The sequence below is a fragment of the Aspergillus alliaceus genome, assembly GCF_009176365.1.
Source record: "Aspergillus alliaceus strain CBS 536.65 unplaced genomic scaffold BDW43scaffold_40, whole genome shotgun sequence".
Classification (NCBI taxonomy): Eukaryota; Fungi; Ascomycota; class Eurotiomycetes; order Eurotiales; family Aspergillaceae; genus Aspergillus; species Aspergillus alliaceus.
The window spans coordinates 100,796-128,367 of NW_022474723.1; the positions used below are offsets into that span (position 1 = coordinate 100,796).

A 27,572-nucleotide genomic window follows, 5' to 3' on the forward strand; every position below is an offset into this window, starting at 1 on the left:
ATTGCACATGATCCAATCAAACCATTTCATCTATCATTAGAATTATCTACTATATATCCACATGGAGCTGCATCATATACAGTGCAACAACTAACGCCAAACACCAGAACAACGGAGTTCTCAAGCAATCAAAACCTCTCGAATCATCTCCAATTTCTCCTCCCTCACCCCCGCCGACCGCAAATACCCTTCGACACCCCCATACCTCTCCTCCAGATGCCTTCTAATCTCTGTCGTAAATCCATCGGGGCACTTCGTATACTCCTCGGACAACCCCAACTTCCGGATCTCCTTCATCCGCTCCTCAACCTCAACCACTAACTCTGGTTCGGAACGCACATAATCTGCTAACATAGCCTCATCACTCACAACGCCCGATAAAAGCAACAACATCAAAACAACAAGTCCCGTACGGTCCTTACCCTGGGTACAATGCACCAAAACTGGATACGTCCGATCCTCTCCCTCATTGCGCGAAGCCAAGAGGTCAAAGATCTCCCTCATCTCCACCGTGCTGCTATCTAGAGTATCTTGGCCTAACCCGATCAACCCTCTAGGTGACATAACATGTTCCCCGACGATGAGAACCGCATCGCTACGGTATCCGGACGCAGCGAGGGCAAGGACCTTCCTATTAGCTTCATTAGTTTCCATTCGCGCGTTCTTTCCATTTCCTTTGTCCATCATTCACCTCCCCGTCGATTTCCCAAAAAGGAACAAAAGAGGAGGGGGAGTAAAAATTACAGAAAATTCCACCAATCCAACCGCCAGAGCAATGACCATTCAAAAGCTTTCCCGGTTAAACTAATCAATTGCCGGCGGACACCGGGTAACCGAAACAGATGGTCGGTGTTGTTCGCGGCTGATGTAGAATAATCATCTGTTTCGGCATGAAGTTTGGCGGTTGCCATTTGATGTTCCGTTCTGAGAGAGGGATCATTAGCACAGTTGATGACAAGACCTGTTGAAATGGATAATATGATACCGATATGACATAACTATCATACGTCCGGAAGGGGGCGAAGACAGCACATGAGAGGGAAAAAAAAGATACATACGTAGACCTCAAATCAATAATAGTAGCTATATGAAGTTCATCCGTTAAACGCCGTTTATCTCTTTCCGAGGCATCATCTAGCTGAAATGTTTTTACACCCATCAATCACTTGGAATTGATTTCTATCGGAGGAATCAGGAAATAAGCGGGTTGGACTACCCTTGCACTGCGAAACAGAACACCTTCTTTCAAGACCCTGTGATACTTAGTCTTTAGTTCTATGGGAGCTGGATAATAGTGTACCCATGCTTTCTAACAATAAGTGATGGCATACTTCTTTCCCATGAGTCGGTTGATGGAGCGTCCGACATCGCGAAAGTTGATGATATTGTCGAATGGACGATCGGGGGAGTCCAGATCGATGCTGGAGCAGCGTGGATGACTGGCAATCATGGGGGCCTTTTGATATTATGAATAACTAGAAACAAGGGCACAGAATAACAATTCAGACACGATAGTAATACATGGCAGTAGCAAAGTAATGATGTTTTCTTTTTTTTTTCTTTTTTTTTTAAAAAAAAAAGAAAGAAAGAAAAAGAGAAAAAAGAAAACTAAAGAGATGGACTATGTCACTCCATTTATATGCAGGCGACGTGGATGAAGTTCATTTGGCATCCGGGCTTAAATTGAGCCGCCCGCCAAATGGCGGTGGAGAAGAGTGGAAAAATGATAACAACCACAATAATAATACTAATAATGAGAATTTTCCGTCTGTCTATAAAAATTACATAATCATTGTTTGATTTGAATTGATTTATATCAACATATATATATATACATTATCCCATGGAAAAATAGAACGTGAGAAACCGATCTCAAGTCATTAGTCACGAAAAAAAACTACATAAGAATCACACATACTCCTTACGGTCCGTCCAACCCGGCTGCAGATAACTCCAATCCTGATTGAAATTAACTCCACTGCGATATTTTGCATAGGCCTTCAGCTCCACCTGCTCTAGTCTCGCCCCCGCGTCCGTTAATGTCCACATGCTGATCGCTAATGAATTCTCTCCCCGATTGTTGATCACCCCCGGCGGGAATGGGTACAGGTTCTGTGGTCCAATATGCGGGAGATAGTGGCCAAACTGATACCCATTCATAAATGTCTGCACGACCGCCTCTGTGTTAGCCAGCGCTTGCAACTCGAGCCCAATGGGAACGTCCAATTTCTCATCCAAATCTAGTGTGAAGCTTGTAGTAGAGAATCGGACACTCCTTCCAAAGGACTGCTATCAAATGCGGACTCTGGGTCTTGGTATCCAGGCAGATGCCAGCCCATCCGCTCGCCGTAAATACGCCTTCGTTCATCGAGCCACGCACTGGGTTGATGTTCTTCTCTCAACCTGCATTTCCTTGGATGCGACATAAGTGTAAAATTGCCTCCGCTTAGTGTGGCCCTCATGATTCCCCGCGGATTTTTGAGTGCCCATTGACTTCTGACTATTCTGATTATGACCGGTATAGTCTGTAATAATTGTCAGGATGTTTTCGCGAGGCTTGAGAGATGGACAGTTAACTTGAGCACATCCCAAGTTGCGACATTGTCGGGGCCCCGGACAACCCTCCCACGTAAACACCGTTCAGCCACGCCGTCCATCCAGCGGCTGCGCCATATTGAACCGTGACATTAGCCTCCAGTAGCATTTTGTCCGTCGAATCGTCCACAGTAAATCTTGGTTCCCGTGTGATATCCATAGTTACCTGAGTCAAGCACCGAAAGGGAAAGCGGAGCGATCGAATTGACCAACTTCTGCCGGTTACAGATCGTCCACTTAGAGTCATCATGAGCCGGGTTAATTCAGGAAGTGTACCAAGCGCCCTCCAGGAGCTTAGCGAGGGAAGGGAGATCTCGATATCGTCCATTCCAGGGACAGAGCCGATCAGACTGCCGTAAATAAGCTCCCCGTTCCAGCGCACACTCGTCTCCCTTTCATCGCCTGTATACACTCTAAAAAGCCGTTAGTCGTGAGCGTATATAAAAAAGGCCTTACATTGGAATGTACTCTATCCAAGTCGAGTTAGAATTATCACTGGTGATATCCACGTTAAGTGTTGCGTATGTTAGGGAATAATCTTTGCCAATTTTGTAGTCTGTGACAATGATCTTGCTTTGGCGACCGTCGAGATATTTTTTCTGGAATGGTAATGGCTCCTGCTCGGGTCAGCTACGGCTGCAAGATGTCTTTTATATAAGGCACCGTACCAGCAGATGTGTTTACATCCAACGAGAAGGTCGTTAAATCTTGCGACGAGCTAGTGTTGTGAGGAACGACTTAGAATCCCCCATTCGTGTCCGGATTCCAAAGGACCCATGTTTAGATGCCATTATCATTGGTATAATTGGTACCGTTCCTTTCCAGTACGTTTTCAATAAGTCATCTGACACCCGAGTGAACAGTCCAAGTAGATTAGTCTATTTCAGGTTATCACGAATCTCTAGGTCTCGCGAAGACGAGAGCCTTAGTCATAAGAAGTGTAAACTACTGAAGCGGCGCTATGGCCCCAGTTTGTGCCTCCAAATGCCATGTAGTTATTCTGAAGTGTCACACGCGAGACAATATTATTCTTATAGTAGACGTCAGCAAACTCTGGAGAAAGCTCAGACGTACAAGTGTCATAGAATGAGCCCCCCAAAGGTTGAAACTAACCTCCAAACTCGGGCAGGTGCTCGGGTTGTGTATAAGAGTAGTTCTGGAACCATTGGTAATATGTACGAACCAAGTTAAACCTGTGTTCGGATTGGTGCATGAGAACCTCCTGGGATAGGAGCCAAGGCCGTACATGTTAACAGCTTCTCTGACGTTCTTATAGTCGACCAGCTTACCAAGCACATTCCTTTTTCATTGTGCCTGCTTGGGACGACTATCCTAGCCTCCTCAAATGCTTCCGCTATCTGCTCCATCTAGAAAACTTTAGTATTTTCGGGATCGTAGGCCGTTTTCTAGAGCTCATTTTCGTGTTGGTTTCATAATAACAGGGCCGCCGTAGGTGATTCGATTACTGCAATGATCTTGCCAATCTCCAGAAGAGATAGGGTGCGCCATATTGTTAGCACGTAGCCAATGTTTCTTCGACAGTCATACCCGAGATAGTATTAAATCCATTTGCGCGCAATTTCTGGAAAACATCCAACCACAACTCAGGGACGGAGTCTCTGGTAATGGATACACCAGAGAAGATAAAAAGACGTTTACCCTTGATGGACAGGGTGTATCCGTCCCATATTACGTCGGTGGTCCTTCCATTATCGATGCCTGACACAAATGGAGTCCGGAGAGAGAGCCAAATCAGATGAAGCTAAATAACCGCTTGTCCTCCTTGCCGGTCTTGCCTCTATCAAGTTTACCATTGTGACTGAGCGAGAAATGTCTGCTATAAAAGGTACCGTTCGGTCCTCGCACATTAATATCCCGGTTTGGAACAGGGATTGGTGGAAGATTTATCAATCTGGTTCTAGCTTCATGTATGGACTCTCCTTTCACTGGATTCAAAGAGGGGATCGCTACTAGTACTTACCCGATCTCATGGAAGAAAGGCAAGCCAAGTGAAGTGGATACAAAAATGTAGACATGATACAATCGTTGGTGAGGCAAATAGATTGAATTACATACTATGTAACAACGAAGACACTATTAGGTAATTATACTTTTCACCGGCTATATTCCAACCCGATTCATGAAGAAGCTCAGTGAATCCACGGACAAACTTGTAGCAGAAGTAGTCAAGGCATAATATCCTTTCATATGTATTGGAAGCCTTTCGAAACGCCTCACCTGGCCGTTCCTATAGTATACCCGACTCCGAAAAGTATGTAACCCACGCCGCAGTTAAGGGAAGCTGGGGGGGGGGGGGAGGAAATCAAGAAAAGAATCTGGAAACCGCAACAAGAACACAGAAACATTGAGAAACATTGAGATCAGGACAAATACATTATGACAAGTCCTCGGAGAACCGAGATTCACGACCAGTGCCGTCGCTTGTTCGCTTTCCAATTGCAGGCGGAGTGGGAAGTCCTTGCTCGGTAGCACTCTCACGTAGTTCGTCTCGGTCAGTGGTATGCGACGGCAATTCATCTGCAGCAGTATGTTCGACGGGTGCAGATCCTCCTTCGGTTTCCTTACCATAATCTGTAACTCCGTTCGTCTTAGTATCTTGCGAGTTTCTCGAGACCATCTGGGAAAGCCTGAACTTTAGACGAGATCGTTTATCGCCATTATGCTCAGATGTCTCCCTGGTCCCTTGCTGAGCCACCTGGCCTTCAGATCCCACCCCCTCCAGAGTGCCTTCATGCACGGAGTTTCTCTGCATTACTTGTAGATCATCTGCTGTAACAGGATTGGACCTGAGAGGAGCTCCGCGTTCGTCATCATCAGTTACCTCGTCTGCTTCAGCTGTCTCGGCTGGCTCATTTGGTCCTTCTGCTGCCCGAATTGTCTCTTCCGCCATTTCTGCAGGCGCCTCTTGATCGGCCCCCGCTACCTTCGGGGCCTCGCCAGTACCTGAATTGGGACGACGGCTACCTAATTTACTAAACCACGTTTTGAGTTTTGATTCTGTTCTCGTGATAGGCTCCATAGGGCTTGAATCTACCACTGCACCTGAAGCCGTAGCTTTATTGCCTGCCTCGGCGGTCTGTGGCTGCCCCGTTTCTTGCGGCGCACTTTCTGCAGGTGCCTCAGCAGCGCCTTTCAGTCTTTCAGTGGCCTTGGTTGGGGAGGGCGTCCCTAAGGTGGGCTCATTATCCTGGGTCCTCTTAGACTTCCTCCACAGCCGAGTCCTTTCTCCTTTGCCTTTTAACTCTTGTTTCATAGAAGCTATAAAATGTTAGCAATGTCATATAGTCAGGATGAGACGAAACCAAGGAATACTAACCTTTTTGCCGCTTCTCCTCAGCCAAAAGGTCAGCCTCTCGTTGACGTGCTACGATTTCGCGACGCTGAATTTCTTCTGCATCCAGGCGCCGCTCTAGCTCTTTAGCTCTTTCGGTCTCGGCACGATCAGTGATTTCGTCGAATGTTGGCTGGAGCCTGGAGCGGGCAAGAGCCTCTACGTCGGACATGTTAACAAATTTTTGAGCTCCAAGATTGACTCTCTCGCCTGAGGCATATTGCGTGTCAGTATCTTGTATATCCTTTTGCGCACGAGCTAGCGCCGCCTCTTCCCACTCCTTCTGGAGTGAAGGAGGGGCTCGCCCGGTTTCAGCGCAGACACGCATTTCCATGTCCTGCAATACTGCATCGACATTCTTCTTTGCGGCGACCATCAAAAGGGCGCGATCTTTCTCTCTTTGTTCATCCACCGCATCAAGCTTCGTTCGAAGACTAGTCATCTGATGCCTGATTTCTCTAGACCGCTCTACGTCAAATTCAGATGCGTCAGAGTCCAGGGACAATCTCCTTCTGCGAGTGGGCAGACTGGACCGTGTAGTTTGCGGCTCAATTCCGTAATATTCCCGATATACTGCGGTGTCGTCCTGCATACTGGCCAGCTTCTGTGCAGCAAGCTTTTGAGCGGTCTCTTGCAGACTCACTGCCCGTTGAATGGCCCCTGCTTCTGGTCTACTCGCAGATCGTTTTTGACGCACACGTCCATGGTTTGTCTGGGTAACAGGAGCGGAAGGATAGAATTGTTCGGGCTCTGTAGCTTCTGCAAGGCTGTACATGTCCCGCGCCATCGACACAGCGGCTGCTTGCAGCACACTCTTCCTTCTCTGGTCTTCTATCTCCTGAGCCACAGGGGGAGACGCAGTAAAGAGCTGAGGGTTGATATTCGTGAGGTGCTGGATCCTGCTAGCCTCCATCGCATTGTCAAGGTCTTTGAATTGACCAGCAGCTGAATTCGCGTAAGGTGCTTTAGAAGGTGCGGATTCAGCTCGCTTCCTGGTGCTATACAGAGCGCCCCTAGCAGCACTGACAGCTTTCTCTCTTTCGGTGATTTCGCGGCGCGCCTCTGACGTTAAGTCGGCCACGGAGATTTCTGTGCTTGGAGGGACATTCGAGATTGAATTACGGTCCCTGCGCGTGGAGGCTCCAGCTCTGTATCCCCCATGGCTCGAAACATCGGACCGAAGATCTTGGACATAAAATGCTGCCGCAGCCTGCTTCTCGGCCTCAAGCTGCCTACTCTTCGCGTGCGCTAGAGCAGCCACTGCCGACGCATGGCTGAAACCCGGACGCGATCCTGGCACTTTCAGATCTACAAATCGTCAACGTCATATGACCTTATACATCTATTGTTTGTAGAAGCCGATGAGCTACACTCACTCGACAGATCAGTCTCGATCGCTGATGGTTCACGAGCCGATAGTCTTCGCTCGGGGTGCGTCACGTAAAGGGCAGCCGTCGCGGCTATCCGCAGACCTGTTAGCCCAAAAGCCCTTTTGCGGAGAGGATAAGGGAAATACAGAGCTGCCCGAAAGACTCTCACCTTGATCCGCTAGTCGGGTTGACCGGGAGCGCGGAATACGCTGAATTGGGGGCTGTTCAATGGTTGCCATGATAAGATAACGTCCGCAGCGTGTTGCAGAAAGCAAGGGACTGTAACGAAGACAGGCATTCCCGAGACAACTAGAGAGAAAAGTGAAGACAGGGCAGCAGCGACGAGAAAAGGACGAGCGATTGGGCGGAACTGACGGGATCGACTTGAGGAAGGAGTCCCCGGAAGCTTGACGAGAGTATAATATCGTCAGTGACGTAGTCGGTTGCAGAGACCGACCCACTGGATGCTACCTGATCACCCACTAGATTGAAGAAATGGCTTGGCGATCGTAAGGCTGAGGAAGATGGTTCTTAGGTCACTGAAGTCATGACGTCGACTGACAGCTTCGAGGAAGGTTACATCCCGTGATTGATTTAATGATTTCATCCCAGTATACATTCTCCGTTTTCGTCCAGTACTGGCAGCCCCATCACATGACCCTCCCCCACCTCTTTTGGTAGAGTTTTGTTTAGGCTTTGCCATTTTGTACCAAGTAGTGACTTGTTCCTTGAACTTGTGGTCTTCCCCCTACGACAGGCCCCCTAGGGCCTAGACCCTCTCCACCTAATATAGTATGTATGTAGTAGTAGTATTCCACAAACCGGATACCTCAGTTCTATCCATGGATGGTTACCTATAGGACAAGAAAAGAAAATGTCGTTACGAATATAGATGCAACGGGGCGATCCCTTGTTCTTTGGAAAGTCTACGATTAACAGGAGACGCCGAGAATTAATAGTCTTTATTTGTCTACCTAAATCAATATGCCCAACGCGTAATATCACCATAGGTGTAGAATCTTCAGGAGGTCATGACGCGTAAAGAAGGAGCGGTTTCGCTTGCCGAGGATATCTAATAACCCAAGTTAGCCCACTGTCTATATATTCACTAAGTTAAGATATCTTACACATAGGGATGCTCAAGGCGCAAATTCCCACCTGAATACTAGATATGGCCATGAACGCTGGCTTAACACCGTTTGAGACTATCCAGTCATAAGCGAAAAATGTCAGTATAAAACTGAATATGTTCTTGAATATCAACATGCATGTGAACGATTCTATCACAATTTGACCTATAGAAGTCAGCGTGGGAGCCGAACTCAATTACAGGGGGAAAAAAAAATCTCACGGTGTGCATCGACAATATATAACGCACTGGCAACAGCACCCATGACCATCCCTATAATGACTAGAGTGAAGAACACGTCGACCACAAGCCAACCGTACTTCCCTACGTCTTGGGCCACTATACCGAACCCGTAGAGCCCAGCCCCGCTGAATATCAATTGAAAGATAACAAGGAGGATACGGAATTCGGGCTCATATCTTCCTTTGTTAAGCTTAATCATAATCTTGTTCATGGAGTCGGAGAGCAGGCCCGAGAGTATCAGGCCTAAAATTGAGCCGATAAAAGCCCCTGTATATAAGTACCCGGTTTGAACTTCGTTGAACCACAAGGGAGGCCCTAAGAAGATGGCAGCCAGTACAACACCAATGAACACTGTCCATCCGATAACTACCCCTTGGATTAAGCAGGCCTGTGATAGTCAGGGCTTGATTCCAAGAGATCATAGTGACAACTTACCCAGAGAATTGCAGGGTGAAAAAAAAGGGGAAATGGTCTGAAAAGAAGCTTCAAGAAGCCCTCGTCCGTCTTGCGGCCATTGAAGGGCTTCAAGGTTTGAGTGTATGACACTTTCGCAGGTACCACCGTGTTGAGATGGGTGTCTCGCTCTTGTTGTCTAGCTTGCGACTCACTAGGACTCTGTTTCTCCCCGGATATGCGGCCAGCTTCGGATTCTGGAAACTTATTAGGTTGTGATTGTGAGTGTATCCTATTCTCGTTTGTTTGGTCTGCAGACTGCCCGAAGTCATTGTTCAAATAAGCTGAACGCCTGAAAGCTGTCTCAGGAACCAAGAAGAAAGTCAGAGGCAATGACGCCGCAGCAAAGATAGCCAGTAAGTAGAATGTCCATTCCCACCCAAGGGAATGAGTAATTTTACCGGCTAAAACTGGTGTGAGGAAGGCCGCCCCGAAGAGAGCAACGTTAGATAGAGCCATCCTTTTTCCGCGTTCCTACGATGTAGGTTAGAAATGGATATAAAACCATTTGCAGTATTTCCCAGACTTACGTGGACATAGTATAGGTCACCAACACAAGCGTTGACCAATGCCTCAAAGGGCGCTAGAGCAACCCCTTGAAAGATGCGAGCCCATAGCAGACTTGCATAATTGTTGGCGCTTCCACCTGCCCAGCCACAGCTCACCACCATTAAAATGTGCCCCAGAAGAAACAAATGTCGCTTACCCCATACCCGCGCTGTTGGGACGATCAAGATACCGGCGACACCTACACCGCAGAGGTGATAGCCGGTGAGAAGTGCAACAGAAGTGAAACTTTTTCTATAGCGAAGAGCAATAGTCACAGTGTTAGCAGCCATAAGAGAGCTCGTGGTTGCACAAAGAACTGCAACGAAGGAAAGGGCCAGAAGTGTAATGTCGCGCTTCCATAGTGGCCAGTTCTGTTCAGTATCATATTGTCAACTACCGTGTAATTGAATAGTAGTGTGCCGCAGAGGTTCTGACGTACTAAGGGATCATTGGGGTCATCGCTCGGTTGAGGGACCAAAAGAATAGGGAGCGTGCCCGAGCGGTCGTATTTCAGGCTAGATTCGACAATGGCTTGCTCATTAGAGTGTTCCGTGTCAAGGAGATCGGAGGTGCCTAAATCCAGGGATCTTGAGTATATACAGTGAATATCGGAATACCACTCGACACTTACCAGGAACATGGGCAAGTACAGTATCCTCTAACACGCCTAGCCCCATGGTCTGTCTCGCCGTGAGGGGATGTTCGAGACAATCAATGCTCGGGTTAGATTGGACGGGGAATTTCTCAAGGACTAAGCCGGGCGTTGATAATTTTGAACAGAAGATGCAAGGAACTTTACAGTTGGTGGGTGCTTTTTTTGCTAGAAGAGGGACACGCCAAAGTCTGCCACTAAACTGTGATGTCAACACAAGGATTAATTTGTTCAGAAGCTTCCATACTACCCCACTGGTTCACAACTTTCCACATCAACTAACAAAATAGAGAAGCGGAGACGCAATAGGGAGAGCCTTAGATTAATTAATTATTCTGCAAGGGCCAGCCCACAGAGGATGAAATTTGGTCGGAGGTCTAATAGGATCATTATTACGAGTATACTTTTCGTTTTTTGCATACCGCCGAGCGGAGACGCATCCTGTGATCAGTGATTGTCCCGTGTTTTGTCCAACCCCCCATTAAACATAGTAAAGTTGCTATTTTTCGTCCTCTGTTATTTCACCTACATTATTTTCATTCAAATTAATCAATTCTTAGCCTTCATGTTGACGATAAGGTGGTATGAGCTGCCACACTCCGCTCTCAATCCTGTATAAATATCAAGGTATTCGATCACTTGAAAGACCTTTAGTCTTGGGTAGTGACCATCCTTTCACACTATTTAAAGATCTGCACCCTAATACGAGATACCATCTAAGGTAGTCCAATACAGGTAGCAAGCAAGCCCCGGTGAATGAGACGTGAGGGGGAGACATGATTCTCTGGTCAACCCAGGGCCCTGCCAAGATCATCAAAGCGAACTCCTGTGGAGAAGCAGAGAGTTACCCCACGAATCAGACTGAGTAAACCGGGGAGGATATCTGGGGATGGAGCTTATGCAGACCGAAAAAGAGGAATTTGCGGGTGCGCTAGGGATGCACTACTGGTGTTTGTCCTACCTTAAGAGCGCAATTCTATTGGTGACTGCACATACACAACTTCATTCCGTACTACAGTACTTTCTAGTGGGTATCTACTTACAATTACTAAAATAACCGGACACCTACCTATACCTACCCAAAGATTAGGTATTCTGTAACCCTTCGTAAATATGTACATACCTACTTGTACAGCCATCGGAGTAAATCCTGAAGTACATACTCCGTAATATACAGCAACGCCATATTGTTAGGTACCCATTTCAATTTTCCGTCCCATTGATCAATCATGATCTATGCAATATGCACGGTTCAGTTACATCTGAATCATTGATATCAAGAGACTCTAGAACAGCTTATTCGCTGTAAAGCCGCTCAACATTACCTGAATAGAAGTGGATCTTATAAGAATGTAGGTAAGGAAGTAATTCTCTAGTGAAACACCTTACACCTGTACTTTCTGATCCTCATATGGAAGGTTTAGCCTAACCTTATACACTTAGCCCAATGTAGTCAGTTACTCTTACTGTAGTAGAAGCGGGGAAACGGCGTTATTACCCTTTATCTCTGCTTTTCAATTATTTGTCCAAACCTTGAGTTCTTGATCTCAGGTGTCTCCTATCATCATCCTTCTCAACACACCCCCTCCTTTTACTTTTCTTGAAACCTCTCCTGCATCATTTGACCCAGAAAAATCCATTCGCAAAAGGATAACTTCATTTCCATCGGACCTTCCAGAGTTTAGGGCGTCAACATGAAACTGCACTATATCTCTCTCATGCTCACAGCCTGCCTGAGCACGGTTGTTGCTCAAGGCTTGGAGGGTCTTCCTGACTGCGCGGTATGTATCTCTATATCAAATGGTTTGACCACTTTCCCTCAATAAGCCTGGTTTCTTGACGATCGTCTACTAATAGAACAATAACAGAAAGATTGTGCTACTGGTTCCATTCCCAAGCAGTGCCAGGCTATTGATATTGCTTGTATTTGTGCAGACAAGAGCTTCATCAACAATATTTCCTGCTGTGTCGCCAATAAGTGCTCGAAGGACCAACAAGATGGTATGTTATAACTTGCACTCTTTTCCTCGACATTCTAAGTTCTACGCAGAATCAAAGGCAGGAAAGCAACTTTCTTTTGCTAACCTGGGTTCCCATAGCTGTGATTAAATTTGCAAACCAGATCTGCGGCGGTGCCGGTGTAAACGATCTTCCCAAGAGTGCTAGCTGTGCTAGTGGAAGCTCGAGTGCTACTGAAACCCCCCCCCGCTCTTCTGCCTCTAATAAGTCGTCGGTTACTTCGACAGGTACAGATACGAGTGCATCAGTCACGACTACCTCGGGTTCTTCTGGCAGCTCTTCATCACCAGTCAGTTCCCAATCTGACAACAATACCAAGGCCTCGTCTACAACAGCTCCGTCGCCTACTACTAGTACTGGCAGAGCCGCTCTTGTCCAAGGCAAGGATACCAGCCTCCTTGCCGCTATTGGTGCGGCGGTTTTCGCATTGTTTGTGTAAAGAAGTGAGGCTTGCAGCCCATTTCTTGAGTGGAGAGTTTTTGTGGAGTTAACCCGACTACTTGATGGAAAGTCGAGGAAGTAGAGCAGGCGACCACATGTCTAGAATCAAGCCTATTGGGCAAGAACTTGTCTTATTTTTTTCAATAAGCCCACTAGGTCAATATTCTAGTTATCTTAAACGTCCACTCGAAGAATGCATTGGCGGGATGAAAGGGGAATATGCATGCTACTTAAGATTGTTTAGTTTCCCTTGTAGCAGCGAGTCCATCTTAAAGGGTATCGCACCCGTTCGCGTGGTCAAAGGAGTGAGTCTATGATGCTTGTTGATCTTGTTCTGCAAATCGAACTGCGATCTCCTGTCGTTCTTCGCGAAGGGTAAGGAAAATCTACAGAATCCGGTTATCCATGAAAATCAAACAATGTGTTCAATAGACCATAAAAACTTACCCAAAGCCAGAACATCATTTCCATAAATCCATAAGTGAAGATCACCCTGTTCTTTAACTGATCTAACCCAGAAGAGTGTTCTTGTCCAGCTCCATACCCACCAACTGTATCTCCGGCATCCATACCCCAAGCCGACGGCTTACTCTGGTATATGAAAAACGACACAGCGAAGAAAAGACAAAAGCGAGATGCAGAGAGCAATGTCCAGATTTCCGAGTAGAGCGCGGCGAGACGTCCTAGGAATGGATTCGTTCGCATAGCTCCAGCGATAGACGTGGGAGCCGCGGACCGAGCGATTTCTGCCATTGCAATGATTTCATTGATGCGAGGGACCTTGGTGACAAGGATAAGATCGACGAGAGCATCGGCAATGAGGAGGATACCGCATAGCGCGAAGGGCGATTGAGGACGTGAAAGGGATGGAGCAGTATCCTGTATGGAGTGAATGACTTGTCAACCTTCAACACGGGGCGTAACTGAGGATATGAAGACATACTAGTTGCAACGTCTCTCCTAGCATAAAAACTACATCCGAATTCGTGATGACTTCTGGTGACCTTGTGAGATAGATTGCGAGAATAAAGAGAAATAAGGCGTGTGCCTGGATCAGCGTTTTGGATGACAATAAACCCATCTTGATTGAATTTCGGGACACGGAGAAATGGGGTTGAGAATAGGACAGAGCGCTGGAGATGATATCGTTAGTATTGCTGTCTGAATATCACCTCCATATGTTCATGTAATTATCGAGTCGAGACCTATAGAACTGCCATTTAATTTAATTGGTGAAATTGTTTTTCTTCGCGTTTCTCTCTCCCTTTAAGACATGTGGGGTTAAAGTGGGCGGCGGGAGCTATTAACTCCGATAGCGTCCGCTGTCCACCAAATGAGAAAATGAGTTTAAAATATGACTTATGGCATGATAACCTGACAGAAGAACCCAGATAATACACTGTTCGCAGCTCTTAGTTCAACTGCGCAAGCTGTATGGCCTGTGCTTTGGATTATAGTCTACCTCGTCGACGCCGAAACTATGACCGGAGCCGTTTTCGACAAACAGCGTCATATCAAGTATTTCCTACGATGCCTTAAGACATTTTTGCCCGACCTATATACCTCCAATGACTCTAATCGCATACTCCTCGCCTACTTCACTGTTGCAGGCTTAGACATTTTAGGCGAATTACATAACCGGACAACTGCTGAAGAGCGGCAAGGGTATATCGAGTGGATCTATCACTGCCAGATCCCTTCGGGAGGCTTTCGCGGATTTACTGGAACCGACTTCGGGCGAGACCGGCGAACACCGGAAAATGAAGCTTGGGATCCGGCCAATGTTCCGTCGACATTCTTTGCATTAGTGATACTACTGACTCTGGGTGACGATCTATCACGGGTGAGGCGGGCCGAGTGTCTACGATGGCTCTCTAGAATGCAGCGCGAAAATGGAAGTTTTGGCGAAGTCCTCGGCTCAGGTGGGAGGATTGAAGGCGGTGGTGATCTAAGATTCTGCTGTTTTGGTGCTGGTACGCGATATATATTAAGAGGGAAGTGTGTAGGTGGTCTCGAGGGTATTAGGGACATAGATGTGAACAAGTTGGTGGCGTTCATTGAGGCTTGTCAAGTGAGAAAAGCTCCTCTCATTCTCTATCCCAAAGTATACGATGATTTGGCTAAGAAACTATTCCAGGCATACGACGGTGGTATAGGGGAGGGACCCTTCTGCGAATCCCATTGTAGGTTTAGTTTTCTGTTCTCTATCACACAGCGCCAATCCTGGAGGCATACGGCATCTAACTCTTGAGTCGCAGCTGGTCACACTTATTGCGCTATCGGTGCTCTTACGTTCTTGGACCGTCTCTCGAAGAAGCATAAACCGATAGCGCTGCTTTCTCCAGGAGCAGGCCCTTTCGAGTCCCTGGTTAGGTGGCTTGTTGCACGACAAACGTCTGAGCTCGGCGACGATGAGGAAGAATCTGACGAGGAAGACAGCCACAACACAGATGGAGTCACGAATTTATCGGCGACTATTGAGGAACTCAATTTAGACGCGAAGGCCGACCAGCTCCCTGTTATACAGCCGGCAACAGAAGATTCGTTGCGATGGGCAGGGTTCAATGGACGGTGTAATAAGTACGCCGATACTTGCTATTCTTTCTGGAATTCTGCGTCATTGGATGTAAGAGACTCGGTCTTCACACATAGAGTGTGTATCAAGCTAAAATTAAAGGAACAGATGATGGGTAGACTAGTTCTGGTGGATGCAACTCGAAACCGGCACTACCTCTTAGAAAAGACACAACATATTGTTGGTGGATTCGGCAAAGGCGTGGGAGAGCCACCAGGTAAGACGAGCTTGTTTAAAATTCCCTGTCCTTTTTTTTTGTATTTCATTTTTGTGCCATTTGACTAATCAGTACGCACAGATCTACTGCATTCTTATTTTGGACTGGTATCGCTCGCATTTCAGGAAGAGCCGGGGCTAGAGAGCGTCGATCCAGCACTTTGTTCAAGCTATCGTGTAGTTCGTCATTTGCATTCCCTTCCCTGGTGGCAGGAGAAGAACGACTGAGGATGGTTAGCCATCAAGTCGCAGTTCGACAGTGTAAACAAACAACTTGGGATAAGTATGCCCCAGCCTTGGTTATGAGATTCAATATTTGCCGTGAACATGGCTATAGTAATGCTATGCAACCATCATATGACCAATGTTATTACCAGGTAGATACATTTACTTTGCTTCAATTCCAAGGGAGAAGCGTATTGGGCTCCATAATTAAAATGAAACATCCCTCGGTAAGCTCAACAGGGACATGGTGAAAGGCACTAGGGACAACTAGTGAGGTATGTCATAATTAAATTTATGTGATTCAGGGGGTAGATAATCCATCCCACCGGAATAAAACGATATACTTAAAAAATAAAAAGAAAGGAATACAAGGGAAAGGAAAACAAAAAAAAAAGAAAAAGAAAAAGGGGAAAGCATTGGTGGTTTCTTCCTCTTCTTCCTCTTCATTTGTTGTTGTTTTTTATTTGGGATCGCAATTAGGTCTGACAAGATCCCTCGCATAAAAAGCTGAGAGGGAGAGAGAAACTAAACTAAACTAAAATAAATAGAATAGAATACTAGTAACGGGATTGATTCCCAGGCCATGACGAATTAAGAGCCATTTATGTTTTCCAATGACAAGAAACGGTCCACGTTTTCACCACAGCTAATCTAATACTAGTAACATCATGAATGGAAACTCCTAACTCAACTCAAACTAACTTCAACGAGCCAATTAATGGCTTATGCAATGCCCTGTTGGCTGTTGTCAAAGCCTTCCTTACTCCAATCCCATACCAATTGTCCTCTCCTGTCACACTCATTACACGCACAAACCCCATCCATGCTTGCTTGTTTGACGGTTAACCCATTGGAGGTTTACTTGGCTTGCTCTCTCGGGCTTCCCTCCCGCTCCTTTTGTTTCTTGTCGTCTCCTTAAAAAAGTCAGTTATTTTATCTTTGCGGTATGTTTACTTTATTTTTATTTTAATTTTTTTTCCCTCTTTCACTCTCTCCCCCTCCCTTTCCCTCACTGATGTTCTAAAGTACTAAGACTAGCACCATTACTTCTTCTAAATTTTCTTTTCCCTACCATATGCAAATTATATCAAACTGACATTGTATTATTCTTCCCTAGTCGATCATCTCTCCCCCGGCTTTCCGGCTCGACCCCTTCTCGACCCGTTTTGATATTGCGGTCCACTCCACGGCTCCCACCAACTACGTCGTCTTCCGTTCTCTCTCTCTCTAACTCGAGGATAAGCTCAATTATCTTTTTAATTTTCACCGTGTAATATTATAAACTCTCGTTTGAGACACTCCTCGACTTTCGAGCTACATCAAGTGGTTAACTCTTCGATTGACTTACTGCTTTTCATATTACGCTGCAGCCTACGTCTCGACCCCCTCTGCTCAGACAATCGGTCGCCCTTTGCTAGATCCTTTGAATGGCAGTCGCACACGATTCGCGACTGTCCGGATATACTATACGGAACTTTAGGAAGCGCATAATTCATCTCCGCGGGTTATTCTAGAACAGGTGGAGTTTATCTTGACACATGCCGCCTCCCAGGACGAGAGCGGAGGTTCAAGCTCAGAAACAAAAGGAGAAGGTTCGTTGCTTCCTGTTTACCGGATCAATAGCACCACTGCAGTTATGCGCCTTTTCCACTTCAAATTTGGAATTCTTGTCATGCTATCTAGAGATTGTTTACTATCGGTCCCACCGCTTCCGTCTTTTTTTTCTTCGAGGCTTGGCTAACTGGGAATTTGCGCTACAGCTCGCCCAGTCCTACCATGAATTGCTGGAGTAAGCGCCTCTCTTCCCGCGATCTTTCCAACCCCCGATGAGATCCATAATCTTCTAACCATTTCATCTCTATCAGGGAGTTCTCGTCCAAGGATCTTCGGAGTGTAGGGAACTATACCCTAGGAAGGCTAATCGGGAAAGGCTCCTTTGGCAAGGTGTACCTTGCGTCCCATAAGCTCACTAATGGATCCAAGGTATGAATGCACGGCAAACTTAATACTTCTATAGGTGTATCATCTGATAACCGGGGGATAGGTTGTGCTTAAGTCCTCAAGCAGGGAAGACACAAATCTGCCGCGCGAGATCCATCACCACCGCCAGTTTCTACATCCGCACATTGCCCGCCTCTATGAAGTTATCGTGACGGAAAGGCTGGTTTGGTTGGTGCTCGAATATTGTCCAGGTATGGGGCGTATACCAGTGCGTTTCCGCCCTGTGCTAATATACGTAATCAGGCGACGAACTGTATAATTACCTTCTTCATCATGGTCCACTACCTGTCGACAAAGTCAAGAGGATCTTCTCACAGCTTGTCGGTGCCGTTGCCTATGTCCACAGCAAATCCTGTGTCCACCGGGATTTAAAACTAGAGAATATTCTACTCGATAAGCATGAGAATGTCAAGCTCTGCGATTTTGGGTTCACTCGAGAGTACGAAGGCAAAGCAAGTTACCTGCAGACATTCTGTGGCACGATATGTTATAGTGCTCCGGAAATGTTGAAGGGTGAGAAGTATGCAGGGGAAAAGGTTGATGTGTGGAGCTTGGGCATCATTTTATATGCTCTTCTCGCTGGAGAGCTCCCTTTTGATGAGGATGATGACCAAGTCACTAAGGCACGAATCCTCACAGAGGATCCTGTCTATAATGACAAATTCCCAGATGATGCAAAGATACTCATAAATTCTTTATTATCGAAGCGACCGCTAATCCGCCCGAGCCTAGATGAAATTTTGGCGCATCCGTTTCTCGCAGAAAATGCTCCAGAACAACTAGCGATTTTGAAAATCCCGCGACCTGCTCCTTTCACTACACCTCTAGAGAAGACAACCTTACAACGTATGAAAAGTGCCGGTGTTAATATCGATGAGGTGGTTGACAGCGTCCTCGCTCAGCGATGCGACCCTCTTGCCGGGTGGTGGGCGTTGTTGATAGAAAAGGAGCAACGGAAGGAGCAAAAGCGAGAGCGTAAGCGACGGGAACGAGAAGCTGAGGCGAAGAATATTCGTCGTCTGAGTGCGGCCAGCAGCCGGCTAGAGAAAATTTCAGCGGCTCTTGTCGAGGTTGATGAGGAGGGGCACGCCTCTCCGAATGCGCCTCTACAAGAGCGTGGGCGCAGAGATCGGCGGAGCTTACCTTCGCAGCTCGCCGTCCCTGAACTGCCTAGCCTACCGGAGCCAGTTCCTGTACAGTCACCAGCTTCTAGTACTCCACCTCCCCCCGTTGACAAAGACTCTGTTCGGTCTGCTAGTTCTACCCGACGCCGGCCATTACCACCTCCCAAAGACAGGAAGCGCTCAAGCAGGCCAAGTACGTTGCATGTAAGTGCGTCCCAGCCTGAGTTAACCCAGCACAATGGGATCTTCAGACGTCGCACTGGACGCCGCCAGTATCCGATACTCAGTCAACTAGCATCCCTTAAACATTGGTTCGTCGAGTCAGCGAAGAGAGCCAAGTCTCCCCATGGCAAAGCAGCTGGCGCTCAAGGCGCCCATCGCAAGTTTCTCTCGGAAAAGCTGAGTCCTTCGAAGGGACAGGATGCTGGGAAAAAGTCCGCACAGCCTCCTTCGACCGTTGCTGCGACGGGAGAAATATCGACGCCTACGCAAATAAAGCGCACATCCAACGCTAGCAGTCTAGCCCGAAGTAGCGCATCTTATCCTAACCATCGCCACTCTTATCCTCGTCAGGCTCGGCCTGTAAGCACCAATGCAAGTCACCGAAACTCCTTGTCTCCCTCTCCCATCACGCCCAGGGGTTCCTACAGGCGATCTTCTGCGGGTTTGCGAGGCCGCAAGTCTACCTCCTCTTCAATTTCCTCCATCCGCAGCATACACCACACACACACGCATTCGAAGGCTTCGTCTGTCTCGTCGAACAGCATCGGCTCAACATCAACACCAACAGCTCGGGCCTCAAGATCCCCCCATTCCTCCGTCAAAGTACTTCCCACTACGCCGAGTGCCTCGTCCCGTTTTCCTAGTAATATCCGCTTAGTTCGAGGCACAAATACTGGCTTCCACGAGGCGAATGAGCCTAATGGCAGGATGACTTCCTTATTCAATGAGTCAGCGCCCGCACCTTTGTTGTATTCGCCGTCGTCGAGTCTTGTATTCGCACGCCGCAAGAAATCTGCGTTCAAGGGCCCCATGGTTCACACTGCAAATCTTATGGTCTCTGGTGGCATGTCTGCCCCGGAGTTTCCCCGTAGTGGCGTTAGCACCGGGGAGACTTCCTCCAGCGCCGCTCGACCTGTGGCACGAAAGAGCCAAATCATAGAGGAAGACATAGAGGAAGATGAGGATATAGAAGAAGTTGACGCATTTACGGGCACAGAAGAGGAGCCTGGATCGCCGACTGAAATAAAGACAGACGAACACTCAGGGTTGGAGTATACTGGTGACTTATCTGGACGAAACTGCAGGCCAGTTCTTGCCCCTGCTCCTGATCTTGACACTAGCCCATTGCGTCCCCCGCGTTCATCCTCACTTAAATCATCACAGCTGGAGGCAGCAGCTGGCAGTTCCCCGAGATCAGTACGTTCCGGCAAGAGAACCGTGACTTAATAATGAAGAATCACTCCTTTCATTATGTCGGTTGGCATTTTCGGTTTCTTTCATGTTTTACATAATTTACCTTATACCCCTGCGGCTATGCGGCGCTAGTTTCTTTGCTTGGGCATCTCTGGTCTGGGTAAAAGGTGATGGATTTGAATGCTTTCTTCTTTACACACCGTCTCTCTTTGCCTCTCCTTTTTGACATTGAAAATTTTTCTTTGTTTTTGCCATACCTCTCTTTACCTTCCCCTCCAGGGTTTCCTTCCCATAATCTTGACGTTATTTCGCTATTAGAAGCGCGCCCATCCCTTAACATTGCCATCTCCTTTCTATGTACCTTATTTATTTCTTGTCTTCTCCCATCAGCTTCCGTTTATTATCTGCTGAGTTTAATCTGCTAGTCCTATTAGGACTGGCGTGTTTTGAGATATCCCCTATTACACACGCTTTGATATTTTTACTCATGTCGCGGTCTCATAATAACGTGCCCCGAGGCTGGATCTTGGCTGGCATGGGAAATGATATCCATCCAGTGATCAATGCTTTCTTCATTGCTTGAATAGATTTGCCGTTCTTTGTTGACTTCATGCTTCACTCCAGTGTACATGTTCGCATATAAATAGAGTAGACGTCACCCCTTCTTACTCCTACTGAAAATTTACTGTTTCCATAGAAATACGAATAGAGATCGATAATCTACTTGTGTGAATTTATGATATACAATCATAGAGGCACGGAATGGACACAAACTGGGCCATCTACAATCAGAGTAAACAGGGGAAATGGTTCCAGTAGTGTCTTGACTCCTACTTCATGGATCCTGACATGTCTGAAAGGTTTCATTTAATTCCAAGCATGGCATAAACATCTCTTTCTACATCACCCTACAATATCAACCTTTCTCGAATTCTCATTCACACCTACCTCAACATCCTTATCCTTAGAAGTATCATCATCCGCGCGAAGTCCAATCTCACTCTCTCCAACCTTGTCGACCGTGTCACGGTACCCAGGGACAAAGTTCACCGCCACGGCGTACGTCCACGCAACGACCATGAACATTGTCGGCACAATCATGGCAAAGCCAGTGTTATCCCGCATATCGGCTACATGGCCTAGGATCGGGGGTACGACGGCACCACCACTAACACCGGCGACGATGAAGCCGGAACCGCGCTTATAATGCCGACCCAGACCACGGATACCCAGGGCGACGATGGTGGGGAAGCAGACAGATTCAAAGAACAGAGTGAGGAAGAGCATTGCTTTGCATTTTTATTCCTATTAGCCCCGCTTTGGCAAATACAGCGTTTAGCAATGACACTAGGTTACTACGTACCTAAGCCAGCCTGATATCCTTGTGTTGTGGACGCTGCTATGAATGCCACGGTACAGGAGAGATAGATCAGGAATACCCAACGTGCCTTTACAAATTTCATGAAAAAGGCGCCTATGAAACGACCAACGGCAAAGCCTCCTTGGGCACCGGCCAAGTACTTGGAACCGGTAGCACTATTGGTGCCGGGCCATGTCTCGGTTACGTAGTTGATAAAGTATCCGGCGATAGCCACTATGTGATTAGGCACGTTAGATTAACTCATGGAGATAGGGGTCGAGTAACGGTGTATACAGCTACCCAGGGGTTAAATAATCGACCCACCTTGAGCACCAGTATATGTAAATTGAGCTAAAGTAGCATGGAACAATTTGTATTGTTTCCAGAAAGGCTTCTCTTGCTCGTCGACATGGGTAGCGGCAACCTGGAAGGCCATATCCTCATCCGTGACTTCAGGGATATTTGAAACGAAGAAAACTGCAGCAAGAAGAAACACGAAGATTCCAATGGCAAGATATACCCATTGTACACTTTTTAGGGCATCTACATCGTCACCGGTGTCGGTGAAGAACACATACGACGCCAAAGCCGGGGCGACGCAAGTTCCGATTCCATTGAACGCTTGTGCAAGATTGATTCGAACTTCGGCATATTTTGGTGGGCCACAGACTGTATAGAACGGTATTAGTGAATACTTACGGCGCACATTCCTCCGAGGCAAAAATCTCGACATACCGGCAAGATATGGGTTGGCTGCTGTCTCGAGAGATCCTAGTCCTGACCCAATAACGAGAGTCGCAGCGCAGAAACCTCCGAATGACCGATTGAGGGCCGCGGGCCACATGCAGAGGGCGCCAATGCCGTAGAGTACCAATCCGAGAATGAACACAGACTTGTATCCGAAATGCCGCAGCATATAATTCGCATACCCCAGGGATGCCAACGGATATGCTCTAAACTCATGAACTTAACATTCTATTCGGGGTAGGGTTGCGACATACCCAAAATATGCAGCCTGGAGACCAGAAGAACGCGTCCGTGTGATGTTTAGAGTGTTCTGGAAGTGTTTGTTGAGCGTATCCAGCAGTCCGTAGGCGAAGCCCTAATAAGGCTTTAGCCATGGGGAATGAGCGATTGTGGGGAAGTAACTCCAAGAACCCACCCATAAGAAGAAGAGAATAGTGACGAGACACAAGGGCCATAGGCTTTGGCGTAAGGTAAGGGTTGCCGCCGAGGTTGTCTTTCTATTGTCGACTTTAAACCCGGATCGGGTCTGCAGGAAATGTAACAACCTCATTGTTGCAAGCGATAACCTCAGTAGGACAGAGTGAAAAATCATAATGAGTACAAGCCAGTCGACGATATCATGTCGACGTTTTTAAATAAATTGCAACCCCTTTGGATAAACCCGGTACGTGCATTCTTGGGCCACCCACACAGACCTCCTCGAATGGCACCATCTCATTGTGCTTCACCTTGCTAAGCTCGCAGTTCGAGTCATTCCTGGTAAAAAGACCGCAAAGAGGGGGAATGCTACGGCCCTCATTGGGGGTTAAGAAATAGGGTGATCCATCCCCAGACTTTCTCCCCGCAAAACGCAGCATCCATCCAGTCTAGGGAAAAGATCGCCGCGTAAGTCCACCACTGGCACAATGTAAGTACTGTCGGGCCCAAATCGCCGGCGTTGATTGTTCTTGGCATGAAACCAGGTTTCATTTCGCCTGAAGAATGGCGATGGTGATTCGCTCGCAAATGCGGATTTAGTCTTCATTCACGTATACGCCCGCATATTAGCCTAATCTAATAGTCCAAAGTGACAGTGGTATGGATGGTAAGTACTAATGCTTCGCTCCATCTTTGCACCGAGAAGGAAGCGGTATGGCTGAGGAATGTGGCGATCCCCCTCACCGTCTTGAGAAGGTCAAGAGACCCATGTCATGAAAGATATTAGAAGGATTTAAATGGCTGCTAACCAATGCAACCTCGAACGAGAGGCCTGGTCCGATTACTAGTAAGCAAGTGTTGTTCCACCTTTGATCCATCAGTTCGAGAATCGAGATACGGGAGATGGAACGTGACTCCATGCCATACAATACATATACTGTTTCATGAAATAGACAGCACTTCTATTTGTAGAATTCATGGATTGGGGAAAAAGAAGGAGGGGTTTAATATATTTTAATGAGTGAATGTTCTTTGTACAGAATAAATCTCAGCTGACGACTATACGCCGTAGCCTTGCTCCTCCGAATGAATTCATTTCTTCATTGCTCTCTACTATGGAGAACATCTAACACGTACCATACATGTCATCAGTGTCCAAGAAAGAAGTTGAATCAACACGACTCGAAAGGGTCGATATCTATATCTATCATGCCACCCACCCCACCTGCCACCAATATCTATGCCTTCTTAGGCTTCGACACAGCTCCATTCTGCTGATTTATAGTCTTGGAGGCTGTAGTATACATCTGACGCTCCACGAATTTGAGCGCCTCATCAATGAGCCTTGCATCCATTAGCCAGACTGAAACCACATTTTAGGAGACTAGACTTACACAACTGGAGCGCTAATGGCCAAGACTGCCTTCCATTCCACCCAGTCGAGCGGCAGGATCGAGAACAACCCTTGTAAAAATGGAACGTACAAGATGGCGAAATGCAATGTCATCGACAAGATGATAGCATAGACCAACATCATGTTATTCCACAGTGCAAAAGTGAGCAGGGATTCACTGGACGAAAGGGCATTCATAGCATTCAGCATCTCGATTACAACCAAGATAGACAATGAAACGGTAGACGCAGAGCGAGACATGTCATTCGCAAACATTTCGCAGCCAATTTCGGGGAACTGGCCAGAGCACTTGTGGAAATGAGACTGCAAGTAGTGTCAGCAAGCACGGTTGCGTACGAAGAGAAGTCTTGAAAAGTTGCCATGAGCTTACCAGTTGCCAAAAAGTGATCTGGGGACCCTCTGGATTGTAAACAAACCACCAAACGTAGCCAAAGACGGTGGCAGCACCGACATATGTACCAATAACAAGGTATCTGAACAGTAGCCAACCACCAACAAGGGGCTCGTCACGCTTGCGAGGGGGGCGTCTCATCACATCATGATCAGGCGGGTTGAACGATAGTGCAGTCGCAGGCAACCCGTCAGTGACCAAGTTAACCCACAACAGCTGCACAGGGACCAACGCTTCAGGCATACCCAGAGCCGCAGTAAGGAAGATCGACACTACCTCTCCAATGTTTGACGAGATAAGATACCGGATGAACTGCTGTGTGTTGCTGTAGATAGATCTTCCTTCCTCGACGGCCACGGTGATAGTTGCAAAGTTGTCGTCAGCCAGTACCATGTCAGCAGCAAGCTTAGCCACATCAGTACCGGTGCCCATAGCTACACCAATATCGGACTTTTTCAAGGCAGGCGCATCGTTCACTCCATCACCAGTCATTGCAACCACATGGCCTAGGGATTGAAGGAGATCGACTAACTTAGACTTGTGGCTGGGTTCGGTCCGAGAGAAAAGAGAGGCTGTCTTAACGGCCTCGAGCTTCTCATTATCAGAGAGGCCATCGAACTCTCTACCAGTAAAGCTCTTGCCTGTGAGATCCTCATCTTCAGCGAAGACACCAATTTGCCGACAAACAGCCTCAGCAGTGTTTCGGCTATCACCGGTGATGACGATGACCCGGATACCAGCGGCACGGCACTTCTTGATGGATTCAGCAACTTCAACCCGTGGAGGATCAAGCATGGCAGTAAAGCCAATGAGAGTCATGTTCCGTTCCAATTGAGCATAATCCTCGGAGGTCTGGGCGTTGCGTAGGAGAGGATTGGCTCCCACATCGTCAACGCGGGCCAAGGCGATCACACGAAGGCCACGATTTCCATATTCCACAATCTCGGAAGAGAACAAGTCAGTGTGCTCTTTAGTGATAGGTACACGAGGTCCATCAGAACCCAGGAGAACATGAGTGCATCTCTCAAGAATGGACTCGGGAGCGCCCTTGACCAACAAGGTTTGCTCCTTCTCAGTACCAACAAGGACAGACATGCTCTTTCGGTCGCGGGAAAACTCATAGGTTGCCTTGAGTGGCAAGCGACTTCCATAGAATGTACTCGAAGCACGGAGCCTCTGGGATGTTGGTAGCTGGAAGATCTTCGCATTGGTAGTGGCATTGTCAGTTCCAATCTTCTCAACCAATACTCGCAAGGCGCCCTCGGTTGGTTCGCCGATACAGGAGTAGACACCGCTCTTAGCATCGTGAGAGATATCCGCACTGTTGCAGAGCGCCATCACTTCGGTCATCTGTCTGATAGTGGACGAAGACACCGCGAGATTCTGCAAAATCTTGCCATTTTGTGAAAGACTACCCTCGGGCGCAAAAGTTGTTCCTTCGACATCGATCTCCTCAACACTGTTGCCAGCCTTGCTCAAATAAACAACTTTGTTGACGCTCATCTGATTCGTGGTCAAAGTACCAGTCTTGTCCGAGCAGATAACACTGCAACTTCCCAAAGTCTCCACGGAAGGAAGAGACCGGACCACTGCATTTTTGTTGGCCATCTTACGAGTACCGAGGGCAAGACAAGTAGTGATCACAACAGCCAAGCCTTCAGGGATGGCGGCTACACCAAGAGACACTGCAATCTTGAGGTAATAAATGGCTCCCTTGGTCCAACCACCATGGGATGGGTCGTTAAAGTGCTCAATGTTGATCACCCACACCAGTACACAAATTATCGTGATCACCTTGGCGAGCATGTCACCAAAATCATTAAGTTTCTGCTTCAGTGGCGTCGGCTCCGAGATCTGGGACGTGATGCTATCGTGAATATCACCAATAGCTGTTGACCCGCCCGTTAAGACGACCAGGGCTGTAGCATGACCATTGACCACAGTAGTGCCTGAAAAGAGCATGTTTGTCTGATCTTGTTTGACAGCCTGCTTATCGCGAATGGCACGAGTATCTTTCCCAACACTCTCGCTCTCGCCCGTCAAGATGGCTTGGTCGACCCGAAAACTATTGCTGTGGACCGCAATCAGCCTGCAGTCAGCAGGCACACGATCTCCAACGGCGACATGAATAATATCCCCAGGGACCAGGTCTTCGGCTTTGATACGCTGACTTTTTCCATCACGAACAACAGTGGCCTCATTCGCGGAATATTCCTGGAGCGCGGCAATTGCCTTCTCCGCACTAGTTTCCTGGGTCACACCAACAACAGAATTGAGGATCAAAATCGTCAAGATCTATCGACACAGCGGCGGTCAGCGGCGCTTGGCTCACAAAGCGACAAAGCAAACATGCTCAGGACGACATACCACAACTGGGTCGACGAAGGCAGTCCAATCATCCCCATCTTCAAAAAGAGCCAAGACAAACGACAGCGCAGCCGAGCCTAGAAGAATGAGGACCAGTTGATCTTTGAATTGTTCCAGTATAAGTTCCCAAAGAGGCGTGGGAGGATCTTCCGCAAGCGCTACACGATGGGGCGAAGGCGTGTCAGTCTGTGTTCCCATTCAACGTTATACTAGTGTGTAACTAACCATTCAGACCATACTTGAGTCTTGACTTCGACACCTGTTCTTGCGACAGACCCGAGTGCTCTAAAACACCAAAGTGCTCCAGCACCTCTGCTGGGGAGTGGAGGTAGGAATGCTCCATGATGAACCACAACCGTCAAAGATCTGACTAGGGTTAGGAGCAAGGGGATGGAAGAAAAAGAGAAGGGTTTAGAGAAAAGTCCGCAGATGCTAGAGATCAAGACATGAATGCCAAGTGGCTGGACACTTAGTAACGAAACGGATAGTGGTAAGAAACTATCGGGAAGAATCTAG

At 47.4% G+C, this 27,572-nt stretch overlaps 10 protein-coding genes across 10 annotated transcripts; 3 read left to right on the forward strand and 7 right to left on the reverse strand.

Annotated features, from left to right (window-relative positions):
* Positions 1 to 11: 11 nt before the first annotated feature.
* Positions 12 to 1,579, reverse strand: ptyA (putative tyrosine/serine protein phosphatase). The gene is made up of 5 exons (XM_032042852.1): positions 1,332 to 1,579; positions 1,217 to 1,253; positions 1,059 to 1,138; positions 745 to 924; positions 12 to 631 (listed from the first exon to the last, which is right to left on the reverse strand). Exons 1-5 carry the CDS (start codon positions 1,448 to 1,450, stop codon positions 121 to 123), a joined length of 927 nt encoding a protein of 308 aa, XP_031897517.1. The 5' UTR covers positions 1,451 to 1,579; the 3' UTR covers positions 12 to 120.
* A 329-nt stretch (positions 1,580 to 1,908) lies between these two features.
* On the reverse strand, positions 1,909 to 3,962 carry BDW43DRAFT_313720 (uncharacterized protein; the record flags this gene model as incomplete). The annotated part of the gene is made up of 7 exons (XM_032047671.1): positions 1,909 to 2,275; positions 2,381 to 2,525; positions 2,578 to 3,008; positions 3,064 to 3,212; positions 3,545 to 3,648; positions 3,709 to 3,817; positions 3,885 to 3,962. The coding sequence occupies 7 exons, from the start codon at positions 3,960 to 3,962 to the stop codon at positions 1,909 to 1,911; spliced, it is 1,383 nt and encodes a 460-aa protein (XP_031897518.1).
* A 786-nt stretch (positions 3,963 to 4,748) lies between these two features.
* On the reverse strand, positions 4,749 to 7,899 carry BDW43DRAFT_284436 (uncharacterized protein). The gene is made up of 4 exons (XM_032042853.1): positions 7,487 to 7,899; positions 7,324 to 7,407; positions 5,933 to 7,255; positions 4,749 to 5,874 (listed from the first exon to the last, which is right to left on the reverse strand). The coding sequence occupies exons 1-4, from the start codon at positions 7,554 to 7,556 to the stop codon at positions 4,991 to 4,993; spliced, it is 2,361 nt and encodes a 786-aa protein (XP_031897519.1). The 5' UTR covers positions 7,557 to 7,899; the 3' UTR covers positions 4,749 to 4,990.
* Positions 7,900 to 8,318: 419 nt separating this feature from the next.
* On the reverse strand, positions 8,319 to 10,368 carry BDW43DRAFT_321328 (putative MFS transporter; the record flags this gene model as incomplete). Its single annotated transcript, XM_032049315.1, has 7 exons — positions 8,319 to 8,389; positions 8,445 to 8,612; positions 8,669 to 9,077; positions 9,125 to 9,616; positions 9,673 to 10,062; positions 10,131 to 10,264; positions 10,323 to 10,368. 7 exons carry the CDS (start codon positions 10,366 to 10,368, stop codon positions 8,319 to 8,321), a joined length of 1,710 nt encoding a protein of 569 aa, XP_031897520.1.
* A 1,515-nt stretch (positions 10,369 to 11,883) lies between these two features.
* Positions 11,884 to 13,002, forward strand: BDW43DRAFT_156300 (CFEM domain-containing protein). Its single transcript, XM_032038543.1, has 3 exons — positions 11,884 to 12,124; positions 12,212 to 12,344; positions 12,443 to 13,002. Exons 1-3 carry the CDS (start codon positions 12,038 to 12,040, stop codon positions 12,799 to 12,801), a joined length of 579 nt encoding a protein of 192 aa, XP_031897521.1. The 5' UTR covers positions 11,884 to 12,037; the 3' UTR covers positions 12,802 to 13,002.
* BDW43DRAFT_156297 (uncharacterized protein) lies at positions 12,958 to 14,131 on the reverse strand. The gene is made up of 3 exons (XM_032038542.1): positions 13,747 to 14,131; positions 13,251 to 13,682; positions 12,958 to 13,189 (listed from the first exon to the last, which is right to left on the reverse strand). The coding sequence occupies exons 1-3, from the start codon at positions 13,882 to 13,884 to the stop codon at positions 13,115 to 13,117; spliced, it is 645 nt and encodes a 214-aa protein (XP_031897522.1). The 5' UTR covers positions 13,885 to 14,131; the 3' UTR covers positions 12,958 to 13,114.
* A 61-nt stretch (positions 14,132 to 14,192) lies between these two features.
* On the forward strand, positions 14,193 to 16,017 carry cdc43 (protein geranylgeranyltransferase type I subunit CDC43). Its single transcript, XM_032042854.1, has 5 exons — positions 14,193 to 14,874; positions 14,941 to 14,986; positions 15,062 to 15,429; positions 15,487 to 15,595; positions 15,677 to 16,017. The coding sequence occupies exons 1-5, from the start codon at positions 14,284 to 14,286 to the stop codon at positions 15,820 to 15,822; spliced, it is 1,260 nt and encodes a 419-aa protein (XP_031897523.1). The 5' UTR covers positions 14,193 to 14,283; the 3' UTR covers positions 15,823 to 16,017.
* A 1,031-nt stretch (positions 16,018 to 17,048) lies between these two features.
* On the forward strand, positions 17,049 to 20,554 carry BDW43DRAFT_156336 (non-specific serine/threonine protein kinase). Its single transcript, XM_032038544.1, has 5 exons — positions 17,049 to 17,411; positions 17,580 to 17,608; positions 17,685 to 17,802; positions 17,864 to 18,011; positions 18,064 to 20,554. The coding sequence occupies exons 1-5, from the start codon at positions 17,358 to 17,360 to the stop codon at positions 20,391 to 20,393; spliced, it is 2,679 nt and encodes an 892-aa protein (XP_031897524.1). The 5' UTR covers positions 17,049 to 17,357; the 3' UTR covers positions 20,394 to 20,554.
* Positions 20,555 to 21,263: 709 nt separating this feature from the next.
* Positions 21,264 to 23,017, reverse strand: BDW43DRAFT_302216 (putative l-fucose permease; the record flags this gene model as incomplete). Its single annotated transcript, XM_032045201.1, has 6 exons — positions 21,264 to 21,649; positions 21,724 to 21,954; positions 22,045 to 22,389; positions 22,456 to 22,673; positions 22,722 to 22,822; positions 22,883 to 23,017. 6 exons carry the CDS (start codon positions 23,015 to 23,017, stop codon positions 21,264 to 21,266), a joined length of 1,416 nt encoding a protein of 471 aa, XP_031897525.1.
* Positions 23,018 to 23,510: 493 nt separating this feature from the next.
* On the reverse strand, positions 23,511 to 27,399 carry BDW43DRAFT_321329 (calcium-transporting ATPase; the record flags this gene model as incomplete). Its single annotated transcript, XM_032049316.1, has 5 exons — positions 23,511 to 24,228; positions 24,279 to 24,601; positions 24,669 to 26,984; positions 27,057 to 27,214; positions 27,282 to 27,399. 5 exons carry the CDS (start codon positions 27,397 to 27,399, stop codon positions 24,123 to 24,125), a joined length of 3,021 nt encoding a protein of 1,006 aa, XP_031897526.1. The 3' UTR covers positions 23,511 to 24,122.
* Positions 27,400 to 27,572: the final 173 nt, after the last annotated feature.

Coding starts and splice junctions, on each gene's coding strand:
- BDW43DRAFT_156336 (XM_032038544.1), top strand. CDS start 17,358: ATGCCGCCTCCCAGGACGAGAGCGGAGGTTCAAGCTCAGAAACAAAAG. Junction 17,412..17,579: donor CTCAGAAACAAAAGGAGAAG/GTTCGTTGCTTC, acceptor TTTGCGCTACAG/CTCGCCCAGTCCTACCATGA. Junction 17,609..17,684: donor TCCTACCATGAATTGCTGGA/GTAAGCGCCTCT, acceptor CATCTCTATCAG/GGAGTTCTCGTCCAAGGATC.
- BDW43DRAFT_284436 (XM_032042853.1), bottom strand. CDS start 7,556: ATGGCAACCATTGAACAGCCCCCAATTCAGCGTATTCCGCGCTCCCGG. Junction 7,256..7,323: donor GATCGAGACTGATCTGTCGA/GTGAGTGTAGCT, acceptor GACGATTTGTAG/ATCTGAAAGTGCCAGGATCG. Junction 5,875..5,932: donor TGAGGAGAAGCGGCAAAAAG/GTTAGTATTCCT, acceptor AACATTTTATAG/CTTCTATGAAACAAGAGTTA.
- ptyA (XM_032042852.1), bottom strand. CDS start 1,450: ATGATTGCCAGTCATCCACGCTGCTCCAGCATCGATCTGGACTCCCCC. Junction 1,139..1,216: donor TTCTGTTTCGCAGTGCAAGG/GTAGTCCAACCC, acceptor AAAACATTTCAG/CTAGATGATGCCTCGGAAAG. Junction 925..1,058: donor ATTATTGATTTGAGGTCTAC/GTATGTATCTTT, acceptor TCCCTCTCTCAG/AACGGAACATCAAATGGCAA.
- BDW43DRAFT_156300 (XM_032038543.1), top strand. CDS start 12,038: ATGAAACTGCACTATATCTCTCTCATGCTCACAGCCTGCCTGAGCACG. Junction 12,125..12,211: donor AGGGTCTTCCTGACTGCGCG/GTATGTATCTCT, acceptor GAACAATAACAG/AAAGATTGTGCTACTGGTTC. Junction 12,345..12,442: donor CTCGAAGGACCAACAAGATG/GTATGTTATAAC, acceptor GGGTTCCCATAG/CTGTGATTAAATTTGCAAAC.
- cdc43 (XM_032042854.1), top strand. CDS start 14,284: ATGACCGGAGCCGTTTTCGACAAACAGCGTCATATCAAGTATTTCCTA. Junction 15,430..15,486: donor GGAATTCTGCGTCATTGGAT/GTAAGAGACTCG, acceptor TTAAAGGAACAG/ATGATGGGTAGACTAGTTCT. Junction 15,596..15,676: donor AGGCGTGGGAGAGCCACCAG/GTAAGACGAGCT, acceptor CAGTACGCACAG/ATCTACTGCATTCTTATTTT.
- BDW43DRAFT_156297 (XM_032038542.1), bottom strand. CDS start 13,884: ATGGGTTTATTGTCATCCAAAACGCTGATCCAGGCACACGCCTTATTT. Junction 13,683..13,746: donor TAGGAGAGACGTTGCAACTA/GTATGTCTTCAT, acceptor CACTCCATACAG/GATACTGCTCCATCCCTTTC. Junction 13,190..13,250: donor AAATGATGTTCTGGCTTTGG/GTAAGTTTTTAT, acceptor CGGATTCTGTAG/ATTTTCCTTACCCTTCGCGA.